Source organism: Populus nigra, chromosome 1 (genome assembly GCF_951802175.1).
Source record: "Populus nigra chromosome 1, ddPopNigr1.1, whole genome shotgun sequence".
In the NCBI taxonomy this organism is placed as follows: domain Eukaryota; kingdom Viridiplantae; phylum Streptophyta; class Magnoliopsida; order Malpighiales; family Salicaceae; genus Populus; species Populus nigra.
Genome location: NC_084852.1, coordinates 20,684,451 through 20,711,165, shown reverse-complemented (window position 1 = coordinate 20,711,165; position 26,715 = coordinate 20,684,451). Strand labels below are relative to the sequence as shown.

The window sequence follows — 26,715 nt, the reverse complement described above, 5'->3', positions numbered from 1 at the left end:
TGTTTACTCGGAGCTTAGCTAGGACAACTCAATAAAAATACCTTTTACCATAACAATATTATATTGGATTTTTTAAAAAGATAAAAAATTAGATTGATTTATATCAACTTATTATATAGGTCTTAAATTGAATTAATTCCGAAATCAAATTTCAAGCTTGTTTATTTTTATATTATTAAAAAAATTTAAAAATTTAAATTTTTTTATTTAAAATTAATTTTTATAACATTATATTATTTTAGTATACTAATTTTAAAAATAATTTTTATAAATATTATTTTAATATATTTATAAATAAAAAATAATTTAAAAAACAACAACTAAATTCAACCCTTAAAACCCTTTAACCAAGTCGGCCTAACGGCCACTTTTCTACCTGACAACGGACCAAGCGCAACCCGGTCATAACGCTGATTCAACGGACAACAGGCACAGCAACAACTAACAATCCTGCTGCAGCAATCCAGTTCTCCTTCTTCCAATATTTGAAATAAAATTATGGCTCTCTTACTCCGGAAAACATGGAGATTTATCTTCTCCTCTTCACGCTTACCTCCTCTTTCACCATCCGCAGCTCGAGAATTCCGTTCAGATGCGGCTCTAGAAGCCATATCAAAAGCAAATGAAGAAAAAACCCCAATCGCTGTGCTCTATAACTACCCCTCTTTCTCCGGTGCTTTCTCCGCTTTATTTGCTCACCTTTTTCACTCTCGTCTCAATCTCCCTTGCCTCATCTTGCCTTTCTCATCCGTCGAACCCTTCAGGGTTGAAGATTTTAGAATTGAAAGGCTTGAGAGATGTTACCTTCTTGATTTTATCGGTCCACGTGGATTTGCTTCAACTCTTTCCCGCCAATCAAATTGCCAGTAAGCTAAAATAGCACATTGATTTTTTCTCTTTTTATCGAGAATGTGAATTGGTTTGTTTTAGGTCTTTTTTTTTTCCTGGCAGGGTAATTTGTTTTGATCATCGAAAATCGGTGCTTTCAAGGGTGCAATCGAAAGAGGATTGTGCAGAGAAAGTTAATTTTTCTGTTGACGTTGAGAAGAGTAGCTCCACTTCTGTCTACGAGTACTTCTCGAAGAAGATTCTAGATAACAATGTAAGTAGTAGCAGTAGGTGGTAGCGGTGATTTCAGTTATTATCAATTTAATCTAATTTTTAGGGGTAATTTGATTATTGAGATCGGGATTTTGTTTTTCTTTGATTAAAATAAGGGGGGAGTTGAGGGATTATTGAAAGCGGAAGATCAAGATCGTGTTGAAATGGTTCTGAAGTACATTGAAGATATGGACCTTCGACGGTGGAGTTTACCGGATATTAGAGCTTTCAACGTTGGAATTGGTGAATGGCGCTCCAAGTTTAATTATGTCACCAACCCGTACATGTTTGAAGAGGTTGGTGCTTTGGATTTTGGCATCTTGTTTTATCGTGGATTGCTGTTTTGGTGTTTCGAGTCCGTGTTGTAATTGTTGAGATAATTTATTTTATTGCCATTGGTTTAAAGCTTGAAGATTGTTAGAAGATGTTTTGAATTACTAAAATGGCCTTTTTCTTGTATTTGTTCTTACCTCACATTCTCACTTCCTTTAAATGATGATAACTGCTGAATTTTATTTAACTTGCATTTGTAGTAGCTGCTGGAGATAAGTCCTGTTGATATAATTGAGAAAGGAAATTCATATATTTCATCGCGTTGGACTGCTGCTAGTAAGTTGATGGATAAGGTTTTTAAAGTTCGATTGGGTCGAGGAGTTTATGGAGAGTGCCTGGTAATCAGAACTCATCATTGCTTAGATAAATCTTTTTGTGTTGTAATTTTTCTACTTCATCTTATAGTATTTGGGGTTCAACAGATGATTTGACTGACATGAAATGTAAAGGCTACAGTTTCTCATCTCAGTAGTTTTTTTGGCCTTATCAGCTTCTGTTCTGTTATTATAGGGAGTTAGAGCAGATGGCAATTCTCATTTTAGTGATGAAATCGGCAAGGAACTTAGTGTAAAAAGTGCTGCAGCTGGTCTTAGGTAATTTTTCTGTAGTTTGTATGTGGACATTCTCTTCTACTCTGGCACTATCTTCTAGATATGGAGTAGTATTTCTAATTTTCTAACATGGTAGTTAAAATATTAAACATGAACCTGACTTAACATCCTGAGGTTTTTTGCTTATGTAGCTGCTGATTGTATGTGGACATTTTCTTCTACTCTGGCACTGTCTTCTAGAAATAGAGTAGTATTTCTAATTTTCTACTATGGTAGTTAAAATATTAAACATGAACCTGACTTAACATCCGGAGTATTTTTTGCTTATGTAGCTGATTGGGGCCCTCTTGTCTTTTCCTGGGTAAGGGGCGGGCTTGGGGGATAGGGTTTGCAGTGCAAGAGGTCTCTTCTGCCCAATATTGTGACCATCTTAGTTGCCTTCTCTTTGGCATACTGTAGTTTCAAAGTTAATGAATTTCATATTCCACGGCCCTGATTTCCGTTGTTTTTGTTGGTATCTCATGTTGTCATGGACTCAAGTGTTGAAAGTAATTTCCTTCAGAATTCCTTAAAAGTTTCTATGAGATGTTATGGATTTCTTGAACAATATGAATTTTAGTTTGTCAATCATGTGCTGTCAAAAACTTTGGACTGGATAGAAGTGGCATTGATGAATAGCTGGTCACCAGCTGGTGACCTTGAAATCTGTCCTTTAGTTTGAAGTGAACAAAGTTAGAAGAAGGTCTATTTTGAAGAGTTGGTGAAACTTTCACAATTGATCGACATCATAGTATTGGGCCCTCGTTTGAGAATGATTGGTGGATTGGGGGTGGAATGTGTTAATTTGTGTCAGCATAATTTTCTTAGTGTAGCTCTTGGAACTTAAACACAATAAGCTCAACCTTGGGTTATTTAAGCAACACAGGTTTTTCAAAAAGGATAACTGTATAAACACTGCAGATTTTCTTTGGCATATTATCAGATGTGCATTAAGTGAATTTCTTGCATTAAAAATTGGTATGCTAGAATTAAAATGATGTTATTTAACTGGCTTTTTCTTGACAATGTTGTGACTAGGAGAACAACTCGGTGATGCAATATATCATCATGAGATTAAGTGAGTGATAAGAATTCCATATGTTGGCCAAGTTACCATGTGAAAAGCTTTTTTTACTCGTTCACAAGGTTGCCTGAGCTTGTAGCTAATTATAATAAAACTGTGCATCATCTTATGCTGTATGCATTAATGATTTCAGGCCCATAGGAGCTGTTGTGTACATGCTAAGAAATGATCTTAAGATGTGCCTGAGGAGCATTGATAGTGCTACCGATACCTCTGAAGTTGCAAAGGTTGTGCATTTTGACTAGTGAATATCTCCTTACTTCCTGTATTGACTGTTTTGGGAGAACATTCAAAGTGATTTTTCTTTGGCTTTCTGAACATGAAGGCATATGGAGGAGGTGGCTCACCGAGTTCCAGTTCCTTTATAATAAGGATGGATGAGTACAATCAGTGGCTTTCAGTTAATGCATCGTGATCACATTCACTCGGTATGATTTATAATTAGGACTTTCTGATCATTATGTCAATTGAAGTTTGCTAAAGCACAAAAAATATCATGCCTTCAACATTTCCATGTACCTTTTCACTTTCTTTCTATCTAGTTTATGTCATTCTCGATAACACCATATACATGTTATTTCAATGACGATAACACCATATGCAAGTTATTTCATAACAGCAAAGGGTATCCCGTACATCAAATATGCATGTTATTTCAATGAAATAGCTTATTCACTTGTGGTTCAGCATTTTTCTGTGTTCTATCATTATGAATGGCTTGGTTTTTTATGTGTGGCTATAGATTTAGTCAAATCAAGCTAAATAGTCCTTGATTATAGGGTAGCATGATGTTGATAAAAATATGGAGTGCCATATTATCACATACCAGGTTCAAGGGAATGAGTGTATTTTAGTATCAATGCTGTGTATGGCTTCCACTATGATAGGAAACATCTGCCAGGTATAATGCACCTTTCCATGCACCGGCATTAACAATATTTTGTTGTCATTCCTTCCACCATTCTAGTATAGTGTGCCAAAAAAGCATCCTGGCCAAAATCCAAGTGACTCAATGTGAAGTGAGATGGTTTTGTCTGAAGGTATTCAGAAATGATTCATTTCCTTGGGCTAGAATTTTATTAATATATTTCTAGTTAAAACAATGCACTCGTGAAGCTGGCTTTCTAACTAAACTATAATACACGAGACATTGCCACTTTGGCTTGGTGGATGTTGTTGAATACCTTTTAATTCTATCCCTTGTAACTTTCTAAACAGAAACTTGCATCAGAAGAGCAACAAAGTTTGTTTACTGGACAACCATCAACTATTATGCCCTTGGCTGCTGGACAAGATGCCAGTTCACAGCGTTCACCATTTGCACCTCACCAAGTCGAACTTCTATTTTCTATGCCGACTGAGAAGTAAAAAAGCACTGCCATGAAAGTCACCCCAGCACCAATGCTGCTGAAAGAACATAATTGTGCCTCTGCCACCACTGCTTCTGCAACGGAAGATGAAGAAATTGAAAATTGTTCCAACCATGATCCAGGCATTGTAGGTTAATGGCATAGCCAGCAGCATCATCGCAGTTGACCCTAGAAGGACTGGAAGGTTAATTAGGGGAATCCAAGATTGCTTGGGGAATGATTTGCAACAGCCAAATTATAACTGGTCCTGCACCTCCAAGGAAAAACCAGTTCATGGCCTGATAACTTCCAAGTGTTCCAAAGATCCGCTTAGGTCCCTCCGAACCCCATATGACAGAAGTATTGAAGAAGATTCGGTCACCCGGGCATGTCCAAGGACTCTTAGAGGGGAGTAGATCATCCTGGCATAGGTTCTCAATGGAGTTCAACAGCCACAGTGCCACTGCAAGGTTGATGGTTCCAGCAAGAATCGTTCCTGTGAACGAGGCATACCCCATGCGAATAGATATATCAGTAGCTGCAAGTGGAAACAATTAAACAATGTGTAAAACTATCCACAGAGAGTGTTGATCACTTTAGATTGTTCATTATAAGTGGCTTTGTCAGTTCAAGATCACTGTTTTGAGGAAATTCTTGAATGGTTGATCCTTTTGAATGCATCACGTGAACTATTACAACAATTACACAAGATAGATGGATTTAATTCGTTTGTTACCTTGTCAGTAGTTCTGAAGAAAATGTACCTCAACTAAGAACATCGATCTTTTTGGGATCTTCATGTAATGTCCAAGTTTGAAATCATTGAGGAAAGAAACGGCCTGAGCCATGCTCGTATATCCATATGTCTTGATGCATACATTGGATGGGCTATTCAATTTCTACTGCAAAGCTACAGGAACTGCTATATAATTTACTCGGTGATCGATTGCAAGGAACCACCCGCTTGTGTAGCATCAACCGGCAATTTTTCCAGCAAGCCATGCTCTTTTACTCATTGTAATAACAAAGATATCCAGATATAGAACTGTGCACGGACTACAAATGAGATGACCGAGTGACAAATAATTTATTGAGAGTAAGAATATTAATATTATTGTTCCATTTAATTTTTCCATGCAAAATGAGAGGAAAAAAAACAAATAATGTAATAATATTTATTTTACAAATTAAATTTACTTCGTTGAATAGTTACAACTTGATATACTTGGAAGATTTTATGTTCTATATGTTATCTATTCTTATGAGTTTGTTTTTGCTAAAAAATTGATTTTTTTTATTTTTTCTTACTTCAAATTAATATATTTTTGGTTTTTTCAGATCATTTTAATATGCTAATGTCAGAAATAATTTAAAAAAACAAAAAAAAATATTATTTAATATATTTTCAAGCGAAAAATATTTTCAAAAACAACTGCCACCACATTCATACATCCAAAAAAGAGGAAGGATGAGTGGTGGAGAAAGACAAGGTTAACAAAAATTAATTATCATCCAATATTTGCAATTATCTCATCTATCCCTATTATTTACGCAGCTTTCCACTATCGTCCCTCTTCAATTATATTCCCTCGTATAGCAACTCAAACAGTGTCCTGACAAATAACACTGAGCCCAATAAGCTAGGCCTATTAAAAAACCTTGGCCTATTCAGACCCAATGACAAAGCTTTTTACCTATCGAGAACCAATTCGACACCCAGGCTTCGATGAAAGATAGAATAAAAAGGAGAACATGTATGATCCAGTCCAAGCCCATTAATTTAAAAAAAAAACCTAATAGAACTTAGTTTTTCACGATAGACCATAGACCAGAACACGCTGCACGGTTAACTAGAATAATGCAATAATTATTTTTCTCTTCTATAAAAAAAAATTTATTTGTTGCTAAAATAGTTTTTTTATAAAGTCTATTAGATATTATTCGATTGATTAAAGACATAAGATTCTTTTCATATTCTTAAGACACGATAAGATTACTTAGTTGCCCTTAAAATAAAAAACTATTTAACTAAAATGTAGGGTTTTTTTTTTGGTATTTTTGCTATTTAAAAACACAGTAAAATGACTAAATTATTTTTAGAAGCAAAAATGAAGCAAAAATTATTTTAACGATATCCATTGTTCCAACTATGGTTTTTTTATTGATATCAACTTGACCACAAAAAATTTAGTATTTTAATAAATTTTAAATATAACTTAAAAACAAAAATGGATGGTATACCAGTGAGCGAGAGATGGTTGTGCTTTTTAAAAGGCATGGGCGGTATCTCGTGGAGGCCAAACACCATCTTCCAAGATGGTGCTGGAATTGTCCCCGCACCCCCTCCATCACTTAGAGGCGCGTGTGGCTGTCAGATCTTTGGTTTGACGTGGACAAATTTTCTTCTTCTTCCTTTCTTTTTCTTCCTTAATTTTTACATTTGACTCTCTAAATTTTCAAAGCAAACCTTCAATTTGGTTTTTCTTTGGATATGGTCTGTGTTATTTTGATTGTTATTTCTTTTATTTTAGATAATTTTTAAAATCATTTTTTTTAAGATTTCATCCTCTTTCTTTTTTTTTCTATGAGATTTGATCATTATTATTTTTATTGTTATTTTTTTTACCTTGTTAAATTTTTAAATTGATATATTTTTTATTTCATTATTTGATATTAAATTGGTTGAGAGTTCAGCTTTTTTTTATTAAGTATGAGTTTGGGATTTCATGGGTTGTGAGTTTGAGAGATTAATCTAAATTTAAAAGATTCGTCTAGGTTTGCTTGATTTTTTTTTCATTCTTTTAAGCTTGTGTTTTTTCAATTTAACCTTTTAGCATTTATTTAACTCCAGATCGAACTTCATTGTTTTTTGAATTGCTTTCTATAGAAATTTTCACTAATTTTTAAAATAACTTGAGTTGTCTCGGGTCTTTTATTTGTCATTCTTTGTTTAATTTATTTTTTTAAAATTGAATTAAATTAACTTAACTGATTAAATATAAACATTAGATGCTAACTTTATTATATTTTGTTTGATCTGTTTTTTGAGTCATTGCTCTGCCAATACATGTGACCTCTTCTGGTATCACCCTGTAGCCTTTTATAGTGGCATTAGAACCATTTTGGTAGGTTTTTTTTTGTGGTTGGGTTGGACGATGTTCACAGTGGAGTGACAATAAATCTTCAACAAACTTTTCTTTTCTCTCCTTATGAGTATAATATTGTCAACTCATCTTTTATAGTTAATTATTGTTAGCTTTATTTTATTGTGAATGTCTTTTTTAATTATATTATTATATTATCCAAGTTTATTGAATCAAATCAAGTCAACGATTGAGATCTAATATTTTTCTTATTTCTTTAAAAACATTAGCATTGTTTAACGTTTAGTTATTATTATGGGATAAAAGGACAAAGACAACAGGGATAAAAAAATGTGTTTAGTTAAAGAGACAAAGACATGGATATAAAAATAAATTTGTTTATGAGACAATTTTAGAGTGAATTTTTATACTTTCAAAACAGGAGGTACAATATATCCAGAGACAATATTTATTATTTTTTTATTCGTAAAATATAATTGTTAAAAATTCTCAATTCCAAAATTATACAACCAAGACATGAAAAAATAAAAATAGTTATTATCATAGTTTTAAAACCTAACTCGATGGTCGATCCGGGAGAAAGCTTGGGTCATTAGTCGGGGCCTGGATCACGAATCAGGTTGACACGAGTCAGTATAAAATAAAAGTGGTTATTATTGAAATTTAAAAACATGATTAAGGGGTTAACCTGGAACAAGGCTTGGGTCTTCAGTGAGGTTGATCAGTGACCTGGACCAATATATGAACAAAAATGATTATCTTCATAATTTAAAAAACCAACTCAGAGATCGACTCGGGGCAAGACCTGAGTCATGTGACAGGAGGATCAACATAAAATAAAAGTAATTATTATTATAGTTTGAAAACTTGATTCGGTGGTCAACCTAGGGCAAGATTTGGTTCAATGTAGTGATAAAAATTGTTATTTTCATAGTTTTAAAATCAACTCAGGGGTTGATCGAGGCAAGACTCACGTTACGGGTCGAGAGGGTCAACATGGGTTGATCCAAGTAAACATATGGATAAAAATGATTATTATCTTAGTTTTAAAACCCGACTAAGGAATCAACTCTAAACAAGGTTTATGTCACGAGTTAAGAGGGTCAACTTGGTTCGCCTAAATTTTTATTTTTAAATAATCAAAATAACCTTATTTTGACCAATTTTTTTAAAAAAGTCAATGGGTTTTTTATCCGTGTTTTATCTGGGTTGACTTGTGTTTTTGACTAGATTATATCAAGTCAATCCTTTCTTTATTTTTTCTTAGACTTAGATCAGTTTAGGCCCCGGGTCAACTCTCAATTTAGTCTTGATTTTATAATTAGAGTTATTATAATTTATTAATTTCAAAACTTAATATAAACTAAAATAAAATAAAAACATCTAATTGTTTTTTAAAATATGTAAACTTAACAAGTAATATAAATTTTTTTATATTTTATTTTATCTTATTTATCATAACTGAACGAGATATATATATATATATATATATATATATATTTTACTTGATTATCAAATACAATTATAATTGTTTTTTAATATCTCATCTTTAAGTTAAGAAAAAATTAACCCATACCACGGGCGACCCATCTAGCTCAACACGAGAGATTGATATTGAGATATATAAATAAAAATTACAAAAGAGTAAGGGGGGACAAATGAAGCACTGCAAGCACTCAGCAAGTGTCGGAACCTTCTGTCTCTTGCTGCACCTGTAGATCTCTGCGTACTTCTCACCCTCCAAGCACAAAATAAATTGGTAGATCTCTTCACTCATGGCCACTGCCGCTCTCCTCCGCTCTCTACGACGTCGTGACGTGGCCTCCGCTCCTCTCTCAACCTACAGATGCGTACATCTCTGAACATTTCTGCTCCCTCTCTTCTTCAGTTTTACTGATTTGGTTATTTGTTAAAGGAGCTCAAACCGAGACTTGGATTTGATGATTGAGTGATAAATCATGGGTTAGGTTTTTGGTTACGGTAGTTTAGAAAGTTGGGCTCTTCTAGGGCATACCTGTGTTGTGTTGGGTTTTTTCATTTGATTTTTTACATGATCATGCATCTCTGTTTTTAATTTTTAAGATATTAAAGCTTTTGTTTTGTATTTGTTTTTGTGTTTAATTCCTAATGATCAACAAAGACGTTTTTTAAATGTAAGTTTTTAAATACAAGGGCTTTAGACGTTGATTTAATCGTTTTTACCTACATTCGTGAACAAAAATGTAAATAATGATCGTAAATTGAAATAATTGTGGGTTTTTTATTAGTCCATAGCTGTTGTTGGTCATTAAAAGCTGTTTGAGAATTGAAGTTGAGATTGTGAAATGGCTTGAGTTTGGTGTTCATCTGTTGTGTAGTTGACTAATAATGTGAAGCCATCGTGGGATCCTTCAAATTTCAACCAAAATTGGGATGGTTTGTCAAGAGCTTTCAGGTAGCTTATTAAGTTTTTGGTGGTTGTATTTGTTTCAATTTGCCGTTCGTTTTTATTTGCTCAAGTATTGAGTGCGTCCTATTCTGTGTAGTGCAAAACCTGCAGGTGGAAATTTTATTGGTATTGATTCAGGTACAACAAATTCATGTGTTGCTTTTATGGAAGGAAAGGTAAGAATGGGATTTGTTCTAATTGTTTATCTATTTGGTTGTTATTAGGCTTTCTTTTCCTTATTAATTCATTGACTCTGTACAGAATTCCAAAGTTATTGAGAATGCTGAAGGATCTAGGGCAATCCCTTCAATTGTTGCCTTCACCCCAAAGATAGTAGCCGGGATCTTTGGAAAGAGCCCGAGCACGGGAGTTAACCCAGACAAGGCAGTGGCTATGGGAGGTGCAATTCAGGGTGGAATTTTAGGTGGAGATTTCAAAGAATTGCGTCTTCTTGGTGCCACTCCCTTGTCACCTGGTATCAAGACACGGGTGAGCCTTCACTGCCAAATCTGTATTCAAATATTGATAAGAATTTTAAATGTGAGCAATAAGTTGCCACACCTGTGCTAGTATCTGTGCGGCCCTTTGTTTGTGATATTTGTCTGTGCTTTTCGTGTGGACCTTTGCACAGTTATATACTTGTATGATACATTTTTCTGGGATTCCAGGTTTTCTCCACAGCAGCTGACAACAAGAGCCAGGTTGCGGGCATTCCACCAGTTCCAAGGGGCATGTCTCAGATTGAGATGACCTATGACATTGATCAACATAATACCATGAATATCCTTCGTCCATTATCTCCTCATCTTCCTATTTATAGGCCCCAGGTTAATTCGACATTTTCCATTGTCAATAGAATCTCAGGGGCTTTCCTATCTACTATAGTTTTGTGTTTTTATTTTGTTTGTCTGAAAACGGGTTTGATTTGCTTCAACTATTATAATTTCTACCAATTCCTCTTTTATTCATCCAAGCTGATCCTAACCTCCATCGATGTTACCGCTGCCCTTGCCCTGGCCTATCATCTTTTTTACGGGGTTCGTCATTTATTGCATTGACGGATTTCTCTCATTTTGTCGAATAAGGAATCCTCAAATCAAAAAGGGGTCCCATTTCCCTTCCTGCTGAAGGGAGCAACCCTTCTCTTGATATCCGTTGTAGGGGGGCTTCTCAAATTGAATGTATTCGTCTTTTTGTTCATTTGAAAACCACCTATGGATGCTATGGCTGAGACCCTTTTTTATTGAATCAATAACCATTTTTTTCTGGAAGGAGATTGCTTGTTCATTTGACAACTGCCTATCAATATTGAGGCTGAGGCCCTTTCATTGCTGTTGTTGCTCACTTGCTCCACTATGTGGGTAGAGAACTACTTGAACCTGCTCACTGCTATTCTCTAGTTCTGTAGAGAAGAAGTGGGGGCTGCGTGTCCCCAGTTGCTTGTAATGATAATGAAATGTTAAACAGGAAAAAAGTAACAATTTGCTGTTTTTACCACTCAAGAATATTTTTACAGCTACTTGTTTGATGCTTAAACTTGCGATGGTAGATGAACTGATAATTAGTTTGTAACTTAAGCTTATCCTTGTCTGGATGAACCGTCTGAATTGGACGAGCGTTTTTATGACAAACAACAACGTATTTTTTTAATTTATTTTTATATATAAACACTTAAAAAATATAAATAAATTTATTTTAATCTTAGAATTCTCTATAATTTATTTAAAAATTCAAAATTAAACCAAATTAAAAAAAAAAAAAACCTTTTTCAGTGAGAGCAGAGTTCCACCTCTATGAAAAATGTAGGCTTGGTCGTGTATTCTGCTTTGATAGTCGTACATATATTCGATCTAAGATGCTAACAGGGTGTTTGTTTGTAGGTACCGTGTGAATTGAATTCAAATTACATAGTTAAATTATTTTTTATGAATTTAAATTTCAAATTAAATTCAATTTCTAAAAAAAATACATAAAAGCAAATCGCGTGGAAACCTTCTAGTTTGCTATGATATTCCAAAAATATCTTTATGAACACAAACCCTAATTTTTACAAATCCTCCCCATTGTTTCTTTCCTTCTCTTCTTCTAAACCCCCGTCTCTTTGCGGATGGAGGATCCAAGTTCTACCACCAAAAGATGGTTTCTACGAGAACTGTTCGTTTTTTATCAGTAATAAGAATTCAGTAATATGTAGAGTATTCATTGATTCAGTGCTTATTCATTTAGAAACGGACGATGCAGATCCTTCTAACTATCAAGGGTCGCATCTCTCGGGCGTTGAATTTGGTGATTTCAGGCCTGATGAAGATCAGGTTACCGGGCCTCGCATTAGAATTTATTCCAGTGATTCGTGAATGAGAAGTTTCACCCACATCTTGCAGCAAATCGCAAATCGAGTAGGGCAACCGGAGCTCTCTGCAACGATTCATCAGTTTCTATAAACTTGTATGCTTCTTAATTTACATCAATATACATAATGTTAATTCCTTTCGTTAGCTAGAAGCTGGAATTCACCTCGCTGATTCAGGGCATGACGAAGGTGCGAATATCTGTTAGTGTTGATGCTGATATGGGTTCTCCTTCTAGTTATTTTAAATAGAGGTGTCAATAGGTATCCACGGTTGGACTTCTCAGTGTTTTTACTTTATTTATTATTGATTATATAAAAAATTTAAATGTTTATGAATTATCAATCGAGTCTTGGATATCTGTTATCTATTATTATTAATCATTCAGTAAAAAATAAAATAGTTAATATATATGTATAAAGTATATATATAAGTATATTAAATAATATATATATATATATATATATATATATATTTGTTTTATGTCAATATTAAATAGATATATGTCATAATATATTTTAAAAAAATCTAAATGATTTACAAATATATCTATATAATATAAATATATATTACATGTTAGGTTCGGGCGGGGTTTAAGTTGAATTTAATAATATCTATACTTTATTTATTATTTATCAAGTAAGATAACTACTAAAAAAATTATTCATGCATTCAGGTTGGGTTGGGTTCACTCAATATAGAGCGGAGTAAATTATCATCTCTCTAATTTGAATGTGACAAGAAGGGAATAAATTTTTTTTTTTAAAAAAAGAGAATAATTGTAGGCTGTGACGCTAAAATAAAAGGATAACTTTTAACTGTCATCCTTCTATTGATAAATATTTATTTTATTTAAATTTGATTTAAGTGAAAGGTTATAATTTTTAATGCGATATTTTTAGAAAGGTTATAATTTTTAATGTGAAAGGGATAAATATTTATTTTTCTTCTCAGTGTTCTAATGAAAAAAATTAGTTTTATATTTTTTAAAACAAATATATATTTTTTGAATTTTTTTTCAAAAAAATGATTTCTAAATTAAAGTAAAATATTCAAGATGGTTATTTCAATTCATTTTCACTTATATTTAAAATAAAATAATTAAATTTAATTATGTGAATACATAAAAATTATAATAAATTATTAATTGAATTCAAAATTATTTATGAATTGAATTCCACATGCCATTAACAAATTTCCACAATGCAATCATATTCCCTACCTACTTAATCTAGCTTATCTTGGATAAGTGGCTCACACTGTGTCGTTTATCAAGTTATATTTTTTTATGTAAAAAAACCGAAGCTCAAGTTATATCGTATTTGTTTGGTAGTGTGGTTGCGGTTGCTTTTCAAATAGCTTTTCGTGCCAAAATGCATGCCAATGATGTTTTTTTATTTTTAAAAAATTATTTTTGACATCAGCACATCAAAATGATTTGAAAACACTAAAAACATATTAATTTGAAATTAATAAAAAAATAAAAAATTTTCAAATTTTATCAAAAGAGCTTTTGAAACGCAGAAACAAACAGGCTCGCATCATTAGTTCAAATAGATTTAATAAGCTGAATTAATTTAGTAATATGATTATATATATAAAAAAAAGCAATGGCAAAAAAAAATTGATAAAAAATTATTTATCAATATTATAAAAAAATACCCTATAAATATTACTAAAAGGTCTCGACAATATTACCTAATAACAAATGAAAAACTAAATAAGAATCAGATAATGTTATAAAGAGCAAAATTAAAAAAAATTAAAACCTCAATTACCAACAAATCAAACGTTGAAAGACGAATTGAAAAAAAAATCAATTTTAGAAATGGACAAAAAAACCTAACTCTAATGAGCAAGTCAAACTCGTTCTCTGCTTGTGAGGTCGTGATAACTTTGTACGAAAACATTTAAAGTCAACTTTCAAGAAAACTAGATAATGAAAGGCGAAACAAAAAATACTTAATAAAAAAACTCCAAGTAAATTTAAGTTAACTTAATCAATCCGCTACCTAAGATATAAGATTGGAATAATTTTATAAAAAGAAAAGCAATAAAAATCACAAAGGCCTAATAACTTAATGTCGAATGATGAATTAAAAATAATAATTTAAAAAGACTCTAAAACAACGAAGTCAAATCAAACTACTCTTTGAAACATGTGACTCATGTCATGAGAACGAGTTACCCTATAGAATACTAACTCGAAAAAATCATGAAGCGAATTTCTAATTATTCAAAATTAAAAAACAAAAAAAATAGCAATATAAAAAAACAATGATCAAATCTTGTATAAATATTAAATGAAATAAAAGTGCGAGTGACAAGATTGAAAATTAAAATAAATTGAGAAAAAAATAAAAAACAAAAAAAAATTACAATCAAAAGAATGATTGGCAAATATAAGTTATGAAAATATTAAGAGATAAAATTGAAAAAAATATAATTTTATAGATTATTTTAAATAAAACAAATCATAATAAAAAAAAACATGAATTAAATATGGAGAAAAAATAAATTGAAACGCTGCATTAAAAAAATTTAAAAATTTAGCATGGAAATTGAGGAGAAAAGGAAAATAAAAATATTATTGTCAAACCAGAGGTCCATTAATTATACGCATCATCCAGTGACGGCTAACCTTAAAATAATGAGTTTGTCAATTAGAAGATTTCGCATGTGCCGCTTGCAATGAACATATATTAACCACACGTTGACACATGAGCACACGATAATTATTTTTCTAAGAATATTTGTTTATATTAAATTATCAAATTACCTCTCTATTTTTTTTTATTATAAAAAAAAACATAATGAAAATACACTTTACTGTTTTGAAAAAATTAAAAAGAATAAAAAAGCACGAACAAAAGGTTAAGTTTTTTTTGCTTTTTAAAAATAATAAAGTCATTTTACAGGAAAAAAAGGTGAGCAAAACAGAGTTAAAAACTTAAAACCTCAGCAAAATATTATTTTGCTCTCGAGCACTTCGTTGGCTTTTACCATTTTGTACAAAAATATCATTACAATACAACAATGAATTTCAACGAGTCTCTGTCCACGTTTTCTTAATTTTTTTTATAATTTAAATAACATAAATTCCTTATAGAAAAGGCAAGAGCCAAGAATCCAATAAACTCTGGTAATTCAAATTGTTATCCAGACGTAGTAAACCTGTTCTACCTTTTCTGGACGAAATACGAACCTGCAAATTGCTATCATCCCTTTCCTAGAACGGGTGAAGAAGGTGACCACTAAACTGCAAGATGACTACAATTTTTTCAACCGAAAAAATAGGACGTGGATGAAATTGATTGTTTTATTTTTGGTTTTTTTGACCATCAACGTGAAGATATTTTAATGTGGTAAACATGACAGTTTTGGTCTGTATATTATTGTTTTGAAGTAAAATTATTTAAAATATCCAAGGAAGTTTCCTCGATGCTGCAGAACCTGCAACATCACGTATACGTGTTTGTGCCTTCCATCTCTTATAATCTCTGGATTTTTTCTCTCCTTTCAAATTATTCTTGAAAAGGTGGCCCTTTTTTTTCGCATCCTGTTTGAACAATTCAATACGGTTTGTCTGGTTGTTTATTGTTGAACCAAAGACGAAAGAGGACTTTTGGGTTTATTTGCTCTCTTTTTGCTGATCTTTGGTGGCTTTTGAGGATTCTTGATCTGGGTTTTTCTTATTGAGGCCATTCCTCCGCGATTTTTCAATCTTTTCAATGAGGTAAAATAACTCCTTTCTTTGTGTTTAATTAAGGATTATATGCGATCATTTTGATTTTTTGGGACTGAGTGTAAGCTTAAAGATTGGGGATTTGTATTCCTTGTTTCAGGGTTTGATGAGCAGACAATTTTGAACGTTTGAGGCTTATAAGTGTGGATTACTTGTTTGTTGCATATTTTGCGAAGAATTCTGTTAGGTTCCTTTCTTGCATCTCTAGTGCTGGTTCTGACTTCTATTGAGGCAGTCTTAATTGATTTTGATTCGGTTCAGTGTCGCCTTCTTCGGCTCTGATATTGGAGCAATTAAGGAGCTTTTATGTCTCTTCTTGTGATTTGACCATTGAAGAAGGATTTTGATGTTGAACTCATATTCACATATATATTCATATGTTAGCAAAGTTGACTTAGCAAGTTTTTGGATTAGATTGACTTGAGTTATAAGCGTGCTACATTTTGGATTTGATATTCATAGATAGCTAAAACGTTATGCATCCAGATAGGGAAGAGACTGTTGGGAACGGGGAGGCAGGGGAGATGGACGAAGACCTCAAGGAGGATACACCTCTCGGGGGTACCCCTCTCTACCGCCACCGTTTTTCAGGTATGGTGAGACAGAAAGCCTATATATTTGATGGTAAGGGACAGTATTACAACAAAGATTGGGATTTTGCAGAACCTAAAGAAAATGAGTTCTGTTGGTACCATGTAGAGCTTCCAAAAATTAATCAGAAGCTTCCGCTCTTTGCACAAAGCCTCATTGACATTCTTTGCCCTCCTTTGAAACTCCAAGATATTCTGTCACTAGTTAGCAATGGACCTTTCTGTAGTCATGTTGATGGAGCACTTGTGTTCAGAGTTAATTCTCCTGGTCCTCCAACTAGCAATTATACATTTAGATTAGCCGCTAGAGTTACTGAGAATTCGGTGATTACCGTGTCACTAGGACGGGTTCCAAGATTGGGTTTCTCGCCAACAAGTGAATCCCTTCTCTCTCAGATCCCTAGTGTGGAGACTCTTTCAAGTGGTGGGGCTCCCTCACATCGTGGAGGGGATCAAAATGAAGGAAGCGGGATTGTGATTAGAGAGCATGTTCTTGAGTTTTTATTAACAATGAACCACTCAGAGGAGGCTGATAATCCCGTGCCGGAATCTGTCTCAAATCTTGTTGTTCACATTATCGACACCCATCTTGACCACCTTCAAGATATTACCACCAAATTTGAGATGGAACTAGACTCTGTGGAGCTCGAATTAGACAAAGGTAAAATTCCTATATAATGACAACTTACGGTCCCTGTTACAGAATCAAGGTTGCCTTATTTTTTTTGTGGTGTTCTACACTTACCATTTAGATTTATTTTGGGTTAAACACTGTTAGTTTTGTTGCCGTTTTCTGTTGATGAAGATGGTTACAAGTGTTGAGTCCAGTCTGGTCATATATTTGCTTCATATTTCTAGTGACCCTAGAGTGGTAACTTTTTTAATTTATCTGGAAGGGTTATTTGTATATGCACTTTATGCCATATGTTTATGTAGTAGTTGTGTATCCTTGTTTGGACGTGTTACTTCTGTTATAATTTTGGAAAATTGCAGCCTCTTAGATTCAGCCCTTCTTACAACAAGTAGCAAACAAATGACAAATAGAGATATCAAAATATTGTCGAAAAAGCACTGTGTTGAAATGAAATTTCATAGGATTAATCCTTCTTCATGTGGCATGTCGTTCCATGTGCCTTATTTTTTGAAACATAAAGTCCTTTCGAATGCATGATGGAATCTCACTGTTACCTTAAAATAGATTTTTATTGTCAAAAGTATTGCTTGATGCCCAGGATGTTATTCTTGCTAAATTAAAATCTATGCAAACTCCATGAGGAGGGGGAAAAAGAAGTCTACATGAAAGTCTGGATTGTGTGAAAATATATGATAAATCAGCATGTCTATGGACCATCAAAGTACTCAAGAAAACATGGTCAGCAACAGCTACATGCCTTTATCTTTAGCAAAGAAAGCATTCCTTTTACTATTTGTCCTGAAACTCAAATTTGATGTCCTTTCTGTTTGGTACATGATTTCTTTTAAACTTTTGAATGGAAAGTGTGTGTTGTTTTGATGGTATACCGCAGGAGGTTTTGCACTGAAGAAACAGATGCTTGATGATAGAAGATTTCCCAAAATGCATCTTAATCTTCAACGTATATTGCAGGTAGTTTGCCCACCCTGTTTGGTTTCTTGTAAAGATAAGTTGCTAGGGACATTGCCACATAAGTAGGTTTTTGAGTAATGCTTGCACAAAATCAGTCTGGATAAGGTGCAAGGACCACTCTACTCCAACAGCAGAATGCATGAAGCTTGAAGTCCTTGTTTGGTTTCGTTGAATTCTTTTAGGGGTCCATATCATGAAAGTTTAAATCACTGCAGCTGGCCAGTGACCATAATGGTTTTCAAGTGCTTTAATTTTATACCAATGGCATCATCTCTGCATGTTGTACAGGAATGCATCCTAGAAATTGATATCTTGGATCTTTTCTAGGATATTTGGAAAATATAAAATTGAAACACATGCATTAAACCTTGTATTTTAACTGAACTCAGGTGATTGCTCTTGGGGAGCAAGTATTTCCATGAGTAAAAGAAAAATGTTCTTCAAAAAAATGGTTTTCCAGTGAAGACATAAACTCCCTAGAAGAGTTAATTGGAAGGCTTTGGTTTCGTTGAATTCTTTTAGGGTCCATATCATGAAAGTTTAAATCACCGCAGTTGGCCAGTGACCATAATGGTTTTCAATTGCTTTAATTTTATACCAATGACATCATCTCTGCATGTTGTACAGGAATGCATCCAAGAAATTGATATTTTGGATCGTTTCTAGGATATTTGGAAAATATAAAATTGAAACACATGCATTAAACCTTGTATTTTAACTGAACTCAGGTGATTGCTCATGGGGAGCAAGTATTTCCACGAGTTAAAGAAAAATGTTCTTCAAAAAAATGGTTTTCCAGTGAAGACATAAACTCCCTAGAAGAGTTAATTGGAAGGCTAAGGAGGCTAAAAGAGAATGTGGGGTTTATATCAAATCGTGTCACGGCAATTCAGGCAGGTCTGGATAGCTGGCAGGCTGAGCAAATAAACAAGAAATTGTACTATCTCTCGTTCCTTTCAATAATATTCCTCCCATTGTCAATCATTACTGGAGGTAAACGTTTCTCTCCTGCTTATCTTTTTTTTTTTGGTCATAGTCACACCTTGGATAACTGTTAGAAGCATCATCTGATACTGCAATCATTTTTGGAAACTCATAACAGTCTTTGGCATGAATGTGGGAGGAGTTCCATGGACAGAGCAAAAGAACCCAGAGGTGAAAGCTGGTTTCCGCAACGTGATGTTTGTCTGTGTGGGAGTGCTAGTTCTCGTGCTTCTATGCTTCCTTTTCCCAGCTCTTTACAGCCGTATAGCTGCCTGGCGACGAATGATTGCTTTGAAAAGAAGCTGGTCTCTCAACAGGAGATCTTTTCTCAAGAGAACTCTTCCAATTAAAGAGAGAGGCAGTTATGTTCGCCTTTGAGAGGAAGCCGAAGGAAGAGGGTGATGATAGAATTGCGGTACACGTGCTCTTCAGTCTCAATTTGTTTCCTGTTGCAGAATTTATCTTCACACCTGAAGATACATGTCCTAAACGAAACTTCTTGCGCGCGGGGCTTGGATCTGTTTGTTTCCTTGATTCTTGAATTACTCTGCCTTTCTTTACCATGATCAGGAGCTTGGATGAAAATGAGGGCCGTTAAGTTTAGCTATTTCCTCTATTAACTGAGATGTCTGCATGCGTTCATTCCATGATAATCGGAAATGCACTCTGCAGATTAACAATTGTCAATGATATCATTGACCCTGCCTCAGAAATGGAAATTATGGTAGAAGCACACGATTATTTTTTTCTTTTCAATCTGGATAATAGGCAAGAGTTCTTCGGCGAGCCTTTTCTGTTTCTTATACGATCAAGTTGTTAATGGCGGCATCTTTTGATATCTTTGTAACACACTGCACAGGTATAACATTCATCGTTATAAATTTGTTTATGTTCAGAGTTTGTACTATGACTAGCTATCTGACCTTGTAATTTTTATTTTTATTAAAATCTGGTTATGTAAGTAAGAATGGAAAAGTTTATGTAAATATCTATCAATATAAATAAAATGAGTCAATTATTTGATATAATTATTTATTTGTGTTTACTAAATTTATTTATTAAAATCAATAAAAAATAATATAAATAGAAATACATAAACTAATTGAATAAAATTAAAAAAATATTATATTAAGACCGAATATATTAGAAATATTATTGTTGTATGTGTGCAGCATTGCATTATTTAGATAAGAATTCTTGTATTTTATTAATTAAAAATATTTCAAGTAATCACATAATATTTTAATTAATAGAAATCTCTTAATTGGTCTCAAGATTTAGTTAAAATGATTAAATATATATAAAGAGAACAATGTCATTTCTAATACATTCTATTTATAATAAATTGTATTATTTATTTATTTGAATACTAAAATATTATTGTGTTTTTCTATTGTATAGCTTTATTTTGGTGTGGTGTGGTGTGAGTGGTTGTCTTGTTGCCGCTGGTCTTGGGCACGTGTGTGTTGGTTGTCGTTGATTTAAAATGAACAAAGGCTGTCTGGCAGGTTTTTCAACGAAGGAAGAGGCGTGATGTCTAGAAGAAAAAAGAGGCAGTTGCTGTCGAGAGATGCTGCTACCGTTGTCTGGAGGTTTGTGGAGGATCAAGATATGAATTTGTACCAAGAATTTACTTTTTTCTTTTTCTTTGAAAAAAATCGGAAGTCATGAGTTCAAAAAGGGTTGACCACTTGAAAGCATTTAGATTATTATTAAAATAATATTTTTTTAATTTTTAAAAAATATTTTTAAAATATAAAAACAATCAAGGAATATTTTTTTTATTTTTTTATTTTTTTAAAAAACCCTGCCACGCCTCTAGAATCGTGGGCGTCCTCTTTCCCTCGCTTGGCAACACGACAGCATGACCCCAGACATATCCAAAAAACGACTCCATTTCAAAAGTGACATGTCGTTGAGGCTTCGATTTATTGTTCTTCAAGAAACGAGTTAGAGGTGTATTTGGTCCCCCTACTCTTAAACTATCACATTTTGATCTTACTATATATTTTCTCATATTTTCATCCTTTAATTCCTTATTTGTAACAATTTGGTCCTTGTGTCAATTTCCACAACTAAATAAATAACCGATGATATAAACATATAATAAAGAATATCAAAATTACTGTATTTTATATCCAGTAATTGTGTGTAGTACAAGGGTGATGTTATTTTTATTCCGCGGTCGGTAATCTTACTCTGTAATCTGCTTTCGTTACTTGGAATATCTCTGATTAAATAATAATATTTTTTCATAAATAATAATATGTATTAAACGTTGGTGTTACATTTGTATGTTTTTCTTTTATTTAGGATATTCAATTTTACTTTTATTTTCATCACTTATCATAAAATAGATCTTCTTCAGAATAAAATTCATTCTATTTTCTTTTTTTGTTAAATAAGTTTTTCGTGTTCGAGACATTATCAACCAATAGAATATGAATTTCAAAAAATATAGACCAATTAAAATTTTTATTTTTTTATTTTAATAATTAGAAAAAATATTAATAATTTTTTATTATGTTAAAGTAAGATACGTTACAAACCCTACGAGGAGGGGGTTGCTGGTGCTAAAGGTCTGGTGCGTGGGAATGGCAAGAAGCAATTAAAGAACGCTTCTGTGATAAAAAAGAATAATATAGCCGGGGATTCAAAAGGATCAGATCTTCTGAGCATTAATGGAGCTACCATGAAGGCTTTTATTGTTGGCACATCTCTCTGGTTTATAATAATATGCTGAAAATTACAGCTTCCACAACGGGAAACACAAGTGATAGGAATATGCGGGGAAGGGAAGATAATCCTCTCGATCATTCGGGAGGCTAATGGTCATTCGGGAGGTATCTGGGTCTTTATGACGGGGAGGAACTATCATGAAGGCTTTTAGCTACTTGAGAGATGATTTGTCTACGGACGAGGCGCTGGTGATCTTTCATTATGGCATGATAAATGGTTTTTGAGGAGGGAATTTTAGCAATCTTGGTCCCGGTAGTTCATGTCACAGATACAGTAGTAAAGGACCTTTGGCTCCATGATACTTGGGAATTTTCAACATTTAGCTACATGCCAGACCACTTGAAGAACCGCATTATTTGGTTATGGAGGCTTTAAAATATTGTCATTTTTAGCACTGCTTATGGAGGAGAGAGATTTGGCTGCTAAGGAAGACTGATAGATTGGCTGAAGACTGTGCAGGTTTAACATGGAAGGATAATAATGCTAAAGCTACTACTCATCGAGTTTTATCGTGGCAACGACTTGAGGATGATTTTATCAAGCATGATGTTGACGGTAGCTCTCTAGGAAACCCAGGGAAAGCTGGTTTCGGGGGCCTAATTAATTCGCAATAGAGAAGTCTTGTTTGTGGTGCGCTTTACCATTATTGTTGGCTTTGAAGCGTGGTCTTCTTTTAGCTTGGTATAAAGGTTCGAGACGGATTCTCTGTAACTCTGGCTCCAAAGATGCGCTATACGGTTGGTCACTGCAGGTATTAATTGGCTTTGAGTTTCACAAGTTCATAGCTCTTACAGTGGATATCAAAGATCTGTTGAAGAGAGATTGGTTGGTCTAGCTTCATCATACTCACAGGGAAGCAAAACCATATACTGATTTTATGGCTAAGCATGCTGCAGGAGAGACGTCGAGTCTGAGGATCTAGGAGTCCCCGCCTCCAGGTTTGAATTTACATCTTCTCGCGGATTCGATGGGAAGCTTGTATGTTAGGGCTTCTTAGTTTGCCTTCTATATATCTTTCCACTGTACCAAAAAGAAGAAGAAGATACATTATTGTTATATTAAAGATGATAGATGGTGAAGTATATTAATAAAACTTGTATTAAACGTAGAATAAAATTAATAATTTTATGGAGTGAGGATAATATCATCCTAATATATATATATATATATATATATTATCGTAACGCCGAATGAAAACGTGGACAAAAAAAAATAGGGATAAGAGGATGAAATTGAGATGTATAAATAAAATAATAAGAGAACCAAAGTAAAACAATCAAGAGAGTAAAGGGACCAAACGAAGCATTGCAACCATTCTGTGTATTTTGCAGTGAGGGTCTGCATTTCTAGAACCTTCTGTCTCTTGCTAGAGAAATCCCTTGCGAGTTGCGCCTCTTTAAAAAGCTTTGCACCACAAAACCCTAAACCCTTATTTACAGACCTCTATTACAGTCTACGTCCTTCTCCACCTCCAACCCAAATTAAATTGGTTGATTTCTTCACTTATGGCTACAGCAGCTCTCATCCGCTCTCTACGACGCCGTGACGTCGCCTCCGCTCCTCTTTCAGCCTACAGATGCGTACGTCTCTAAACATTTCTGCTCCTTTTCTTCTTCAGGTTTTCCGATTTGGTAATTTGTTAAAAGATATCAAACCGAGACTTGAACTTGATGCTTGAAGGATAAATAAAATATTAGTTTTTTTTTGTTTTGTCGTTATGGTAGTTTAGAAACTCGGCCCCTTCAAGGACTTATCTGTGTTGGGTTTTCTCATTTGATTTCCTTACACAATCATGCATCGCTGTTTGTTTCTTTTTTTGAATTTAAAGCTTTTGTTTTGTATTTGTTTTTGTGTTTAACTCTTAATTACCAGCTGATATGCTTTATATATGTAAGTTTTAAATACTGATTTTTACCTATATTTGTGAAGAAAAATGTAGATAATGATTGCAAAATTGGTGGTTTTCTTACGAATTCATAGTTGCGGTTTGTCTGACTCATTAATAGCTGTTTGAGAATTGAGGTTGAGATTGTGAAATGGCTGAGTTTTGGTGTTCATCTGTTGTGCAGTTGACTAATAATGTGAAGCCATCGTGGGCTCCTTCTAATTTCAGCCAAAATTGGGCTGGTTTGTCCAGAGCTTTCAGGTAGCTTATTAAATTTTTGGTGATTGTATTTGTTTTAATTTGCCTCTCTTTTTTATTTGCTGTGGTATTGAGTGTTTCCTATTCTGTTCAGTGCAAAACCTGCTGGTGGAGATGTTATTGGTGTTGATTTGGGCACCACAAATTCATGTGTTGCTGTTATGGAAGGGAAGGTTAGAATGACATTTGTTCTGATCGTTTATCTATTTGCTTGCTACTAGGCTTTCTTTCCCTTTTTGTTCTAATTGATTCCATGACCGTGTACAGAATCCCAAAGTCATTGAGAATGCTGAAGGTTCTAGGACAACCCCTTCAGTTGTTGCCTTCACCCCAAAGGGAGAGTTGCTTGTGGGCACTCCAGCAAAACGTCAGGCTGTGACTAATCCAAGCAATACAGTTTTTGGAACTAAGCGTTTGATTGGTAGGAAGTTTGATGATCCTCAAACACAAAAGGAGATGAAAATGGTTCCATATAAGATAGTCAGGGCTCCAAATGGTGATGCATGGGTTGAAGCCAATGGGCAGCAATATTCACCTAGCCAAATTGGGGCCTTTATTCTGACCAAGATGAAAGAAACTGCAGAAGCATATCTTGGAAAAGGAATTACAAAAGCTGTGATCACTGTGCCAGCCTATTTCAATGATGCTCAAAGACAAGCTACAAAGGATGCTGGAAGAATTGCTGGCCTTGATGTGCAGAGAATCATCAATGAACCTACAGCAGCAGCACTTTCCTATGGTATGAACAACAAAGAGGGTCTCATTGCAGTTTTCGACCTTGGTGGTGGGACGTTCGATGTTTCCATCTTGGAGATCTCAAATGGTGTTTTTGAGGTATGTGTTGTGCTGTTATATATAGGTTAACTCTGTTTTTCATTTCTTTATGCAAATTAAACTAAGTGACTGGTCCTTATTTAGGTTAAAGCTACAAATGGTGACACATTCTTGGGAGGAGAGGACTTTGACAACACCCTTTTAGAGTATTTGGTCGATGAATTTAAGAGAACTGAGGGAATTGATCTTTCAAAAGACAAGCTTGCCTTGCAGAGGCTCCGTGAAGCAGCAGAAAAGGCTAAGATAGAGCTCTCATCAACAACTCAGACTGAAATCAACTTGCCGTTCATCACGGCTGATTCGTCAGGTGCTAAACATTTGAATATCACACTGACCAGATCCAAATTTGAAAGCTTGGTGAATCACTTGATTGAAAGGACCAGGATCCCATGCAAGAACTGTTTGAAGGATGCTGGCATATCCACCAAGGAAGTTGACGAGGTTCTTCTTGTTGGAGGGATGACTCGTGTGCCCAAGGTTCAAGATATAGTAGCTGAGATCTTTGGAAAGAGCCCTAGCAAGGGAGTAAACCCAGACGAGGCAGTGGCTATGGGAGCTGCACTTCAGGGTGGAATTTTACGTGGAGATGTCAAAGAATTGCTCCTCCTTGATGTCACTCCCTTGTCACTTGGTATAGAGACACTTGGTGGCATCTTCACCAGGTTGATCAGCAGGAACACGACAATTCCTACAAAGAAGTCTCAGGTGAGGCTTCACTGCCAAATCTGTATTCAAATTTTTATCTTGAAAAATTTTAATTGTGGGCAATAAGTTGCCATGCCTGTGCTAGTGTCTAGGTGGCCCAATATACTGATATTTGTCTGTTCTAGGTGCCCTGTGCTTGTATACTTCTCTGATACAGTTTTCTTGTATCCCAGGCTTTCTCCACAGCTGCTGACAACCAGACCCAGGTTGGTATCAAGGTGCTACAAGGTGAGCGTGAAATGGCATCTGACAACAAGCTATTGGGAGAATTTGATCTTGTCGGTATTCCACCAGCTCCCAGGGGCATGCCTCAGATTGAGGTGACCTTTGATATTGATGCGAATGGTATTGTTACTGTCTCTGCCAAGGACAAAGCCACTGGCAAAGAACAGCAGATCACCATCCGTTCATCAGGAGGTCTTTCAGAAGATGAGATTGAGAAGATGGTCAAGGAGGCTGAACAGTTTGCTCAGAAGGATCAGGAGAGAAAGGCCTTGATTGATATAAAAAATAGTGCAGACACCACTATCTACAGCGTAGAGAAAAGCCTTAATGAGTACAGGGAGAAGATTCCCTCTGAAATCTCGAAGGAGATTGAAGATGCTGTTGCAGATTTGAGGAAGGCAATGGGCGGAGACAGTGTTGATGATATCAAATCCAAACTAGACGCCGCAAACAAAGCAGTTTCAAAGATTGGAGAGCACATGTCAAAGGGCAGCAGTGGTGGAGGTGATGGTGCTTCTGGAGGAGGCTCACAGGGTGGTGACCAGACTCCTGAGGCTGACTACGAGGAGGTGAAGAAGTGAGGGGTTAACTTCGGTTGCTGTCATTTTTGACATGGCTTACAGTCATATTTGAAAGAAGATCCTTTTTAATTATATATGCACTTAGGATGTACGTTTCCTAGCGGTTTTGTATCTAAATGGTGAGATTAAATTGAATGTATTATTTTTGTTCATTTGAAAACCGCCTATGGAGGCCGAGGCCGAGGCCCCTTTTAATTATATCAATAACCAAATTTTTCTGGGAGGA

General features: G+C 34.5%; 4 protein-coding genes and 1 pseudogene across 10 annotated transcripts; 4 read left to right on the top strand and 1 right to left on the bottom strand.

Annotated features, from left to right (window-relative positions):
- Positions 1–367: 367 nt before the first annotated feature.
- On the top strand, positions 368–5,312 carry LOC133692760 (uncharacterized). Of its 4 annotated transcripts, none has more exons than XR_009841988.1 (8): positions 368–866; positions 952–1,102; positions 1,218–1,397; positions 1,638–1,772; positions 1,945–2,027; positions 3,063–3,102; positions 3,242–3,335; positions 3,434–3,481. XR_009841988.1 is itself a non-coding variant. In XM_062113895.1 (8 exons), exons 1-7 carry the CDS (start codon positions 499–501, stop codon positions 3,521–3,523), a joined length of 1,101 nt encoding a protein of 366 aa, XP_061969879.1. In that variant the 5' UTR covers positions 368–498; the 3' UTR covers positions 3,524–3,536; positions 4,327–5,312. The 4 variants fall into 4 exon arrangements, 1 of the variants encoding a protein (XP_061969879.1); XM_062113895.1 differs by lacking the exon at positions 3,063–3,102 and adding an exon at positions 4,327–5,312 and having other exon boundaries at positions 3,434–3,536; XR_009841989.1 differs by lacking the exon at positions 3,063–3,102 and having other exon boundaries at positions 1,925–2,027; positions 3,434–3,479.
- Positions 4,302–4,975, bottom strand: LOC133674930 (oligopeptide transporter 4-like; annotated as a pseudogene).
- A 3,883-nt stretch (positions 5,313–9,195) lies between the features above and the next one.
- LOC133699935 (heat shock 70 kDa protein, mitochondrial) lies at positions 9,196–26,715 on the top strand. Of its 2 annotated transcripts, none has more exons than XM_062123468.1 (6): positions 9,196–9,411; positions 24,071–24,147; positions 24,239–24,317; positions 24,412–24,978; positions 25,063–25,683; positions 25,857–26,715. In XM_062123468.1, exons 1-6 carry the CDS (start codon positions 9,337–9,339, stop codon positions 26,487–26,489), a joined length of 2,052 nt encoding a protein of 683 aa, XP_061979452.1. In that variant the 5' UTR covers positions 9,196–9,336; the 3' UTR covers positions 26,490–26,715. The 2 variants fall into 2 exon arrangements, with proteins under 2 accessions (XP_061979452.1, XP_061979443.1); XM_062123459.1 differs by lacking the exon at positions 9,196–9,411 and adding an exon at positions 23,351–23,581.
- LOC133699963 (uncharacterized) lies at positions 9,407–11,260 on the top strand. The gene is made up of 4 exons (XM_062123509.1): positions 9,407–9,995; positions 10,087–10,165; positions 10,251–10,478; positions 10,658–11,260. The coding sequence occupies exons 2-4, from the start codon at positions 10,154–10,156 to the stop codon at positions 11,045–11,047; spliced, it is 630 nt and encodes a 209-aa protein (XP_061979493.1). The 5' UTR covers positions 9,407–9,995; positions 10,087–10,153; the 3' UTR covers positions 11,048–11,260.
- LOC133699947 (uncharacterized) lies at positions 15,490–20,169 on the top strand. Of its 3 annotated transcripts, XM_062123498.1 has the most exons (6): positions 15,490–16,073; positions 16,183–16,673; positions 16,746–17,333; positions 18,199–18,278; positions 19,007–19,271; positions 19,381–20,169. In XM_062123498.1, the coding sequence occupies exons 2-6, from the start codon at positions 16,559–16,561 to the stop codon at positions 19,638–19,640; spliced, it is 1,308 nt and encodes a 435-aa protein (XP_061979482.1). In that variant the 5' UTR covers positions 15,490–16,073; positions 16,183–16,558; the 3' UTR covers positions 19,641–20,169. The 3 variants fall into 3 exon arrangements, with proteins under 3 accessions (XP_061979482.1, XP_061979464.1, XP_061979473.1); XM_062123480.1 differs by having other exon boundaries at positions 15,491–16,073; positions 16,183–17,333; XM_062123489.1 differs by having other exon boundaries at positions 15,492–16,073; positions 16,569–17,333.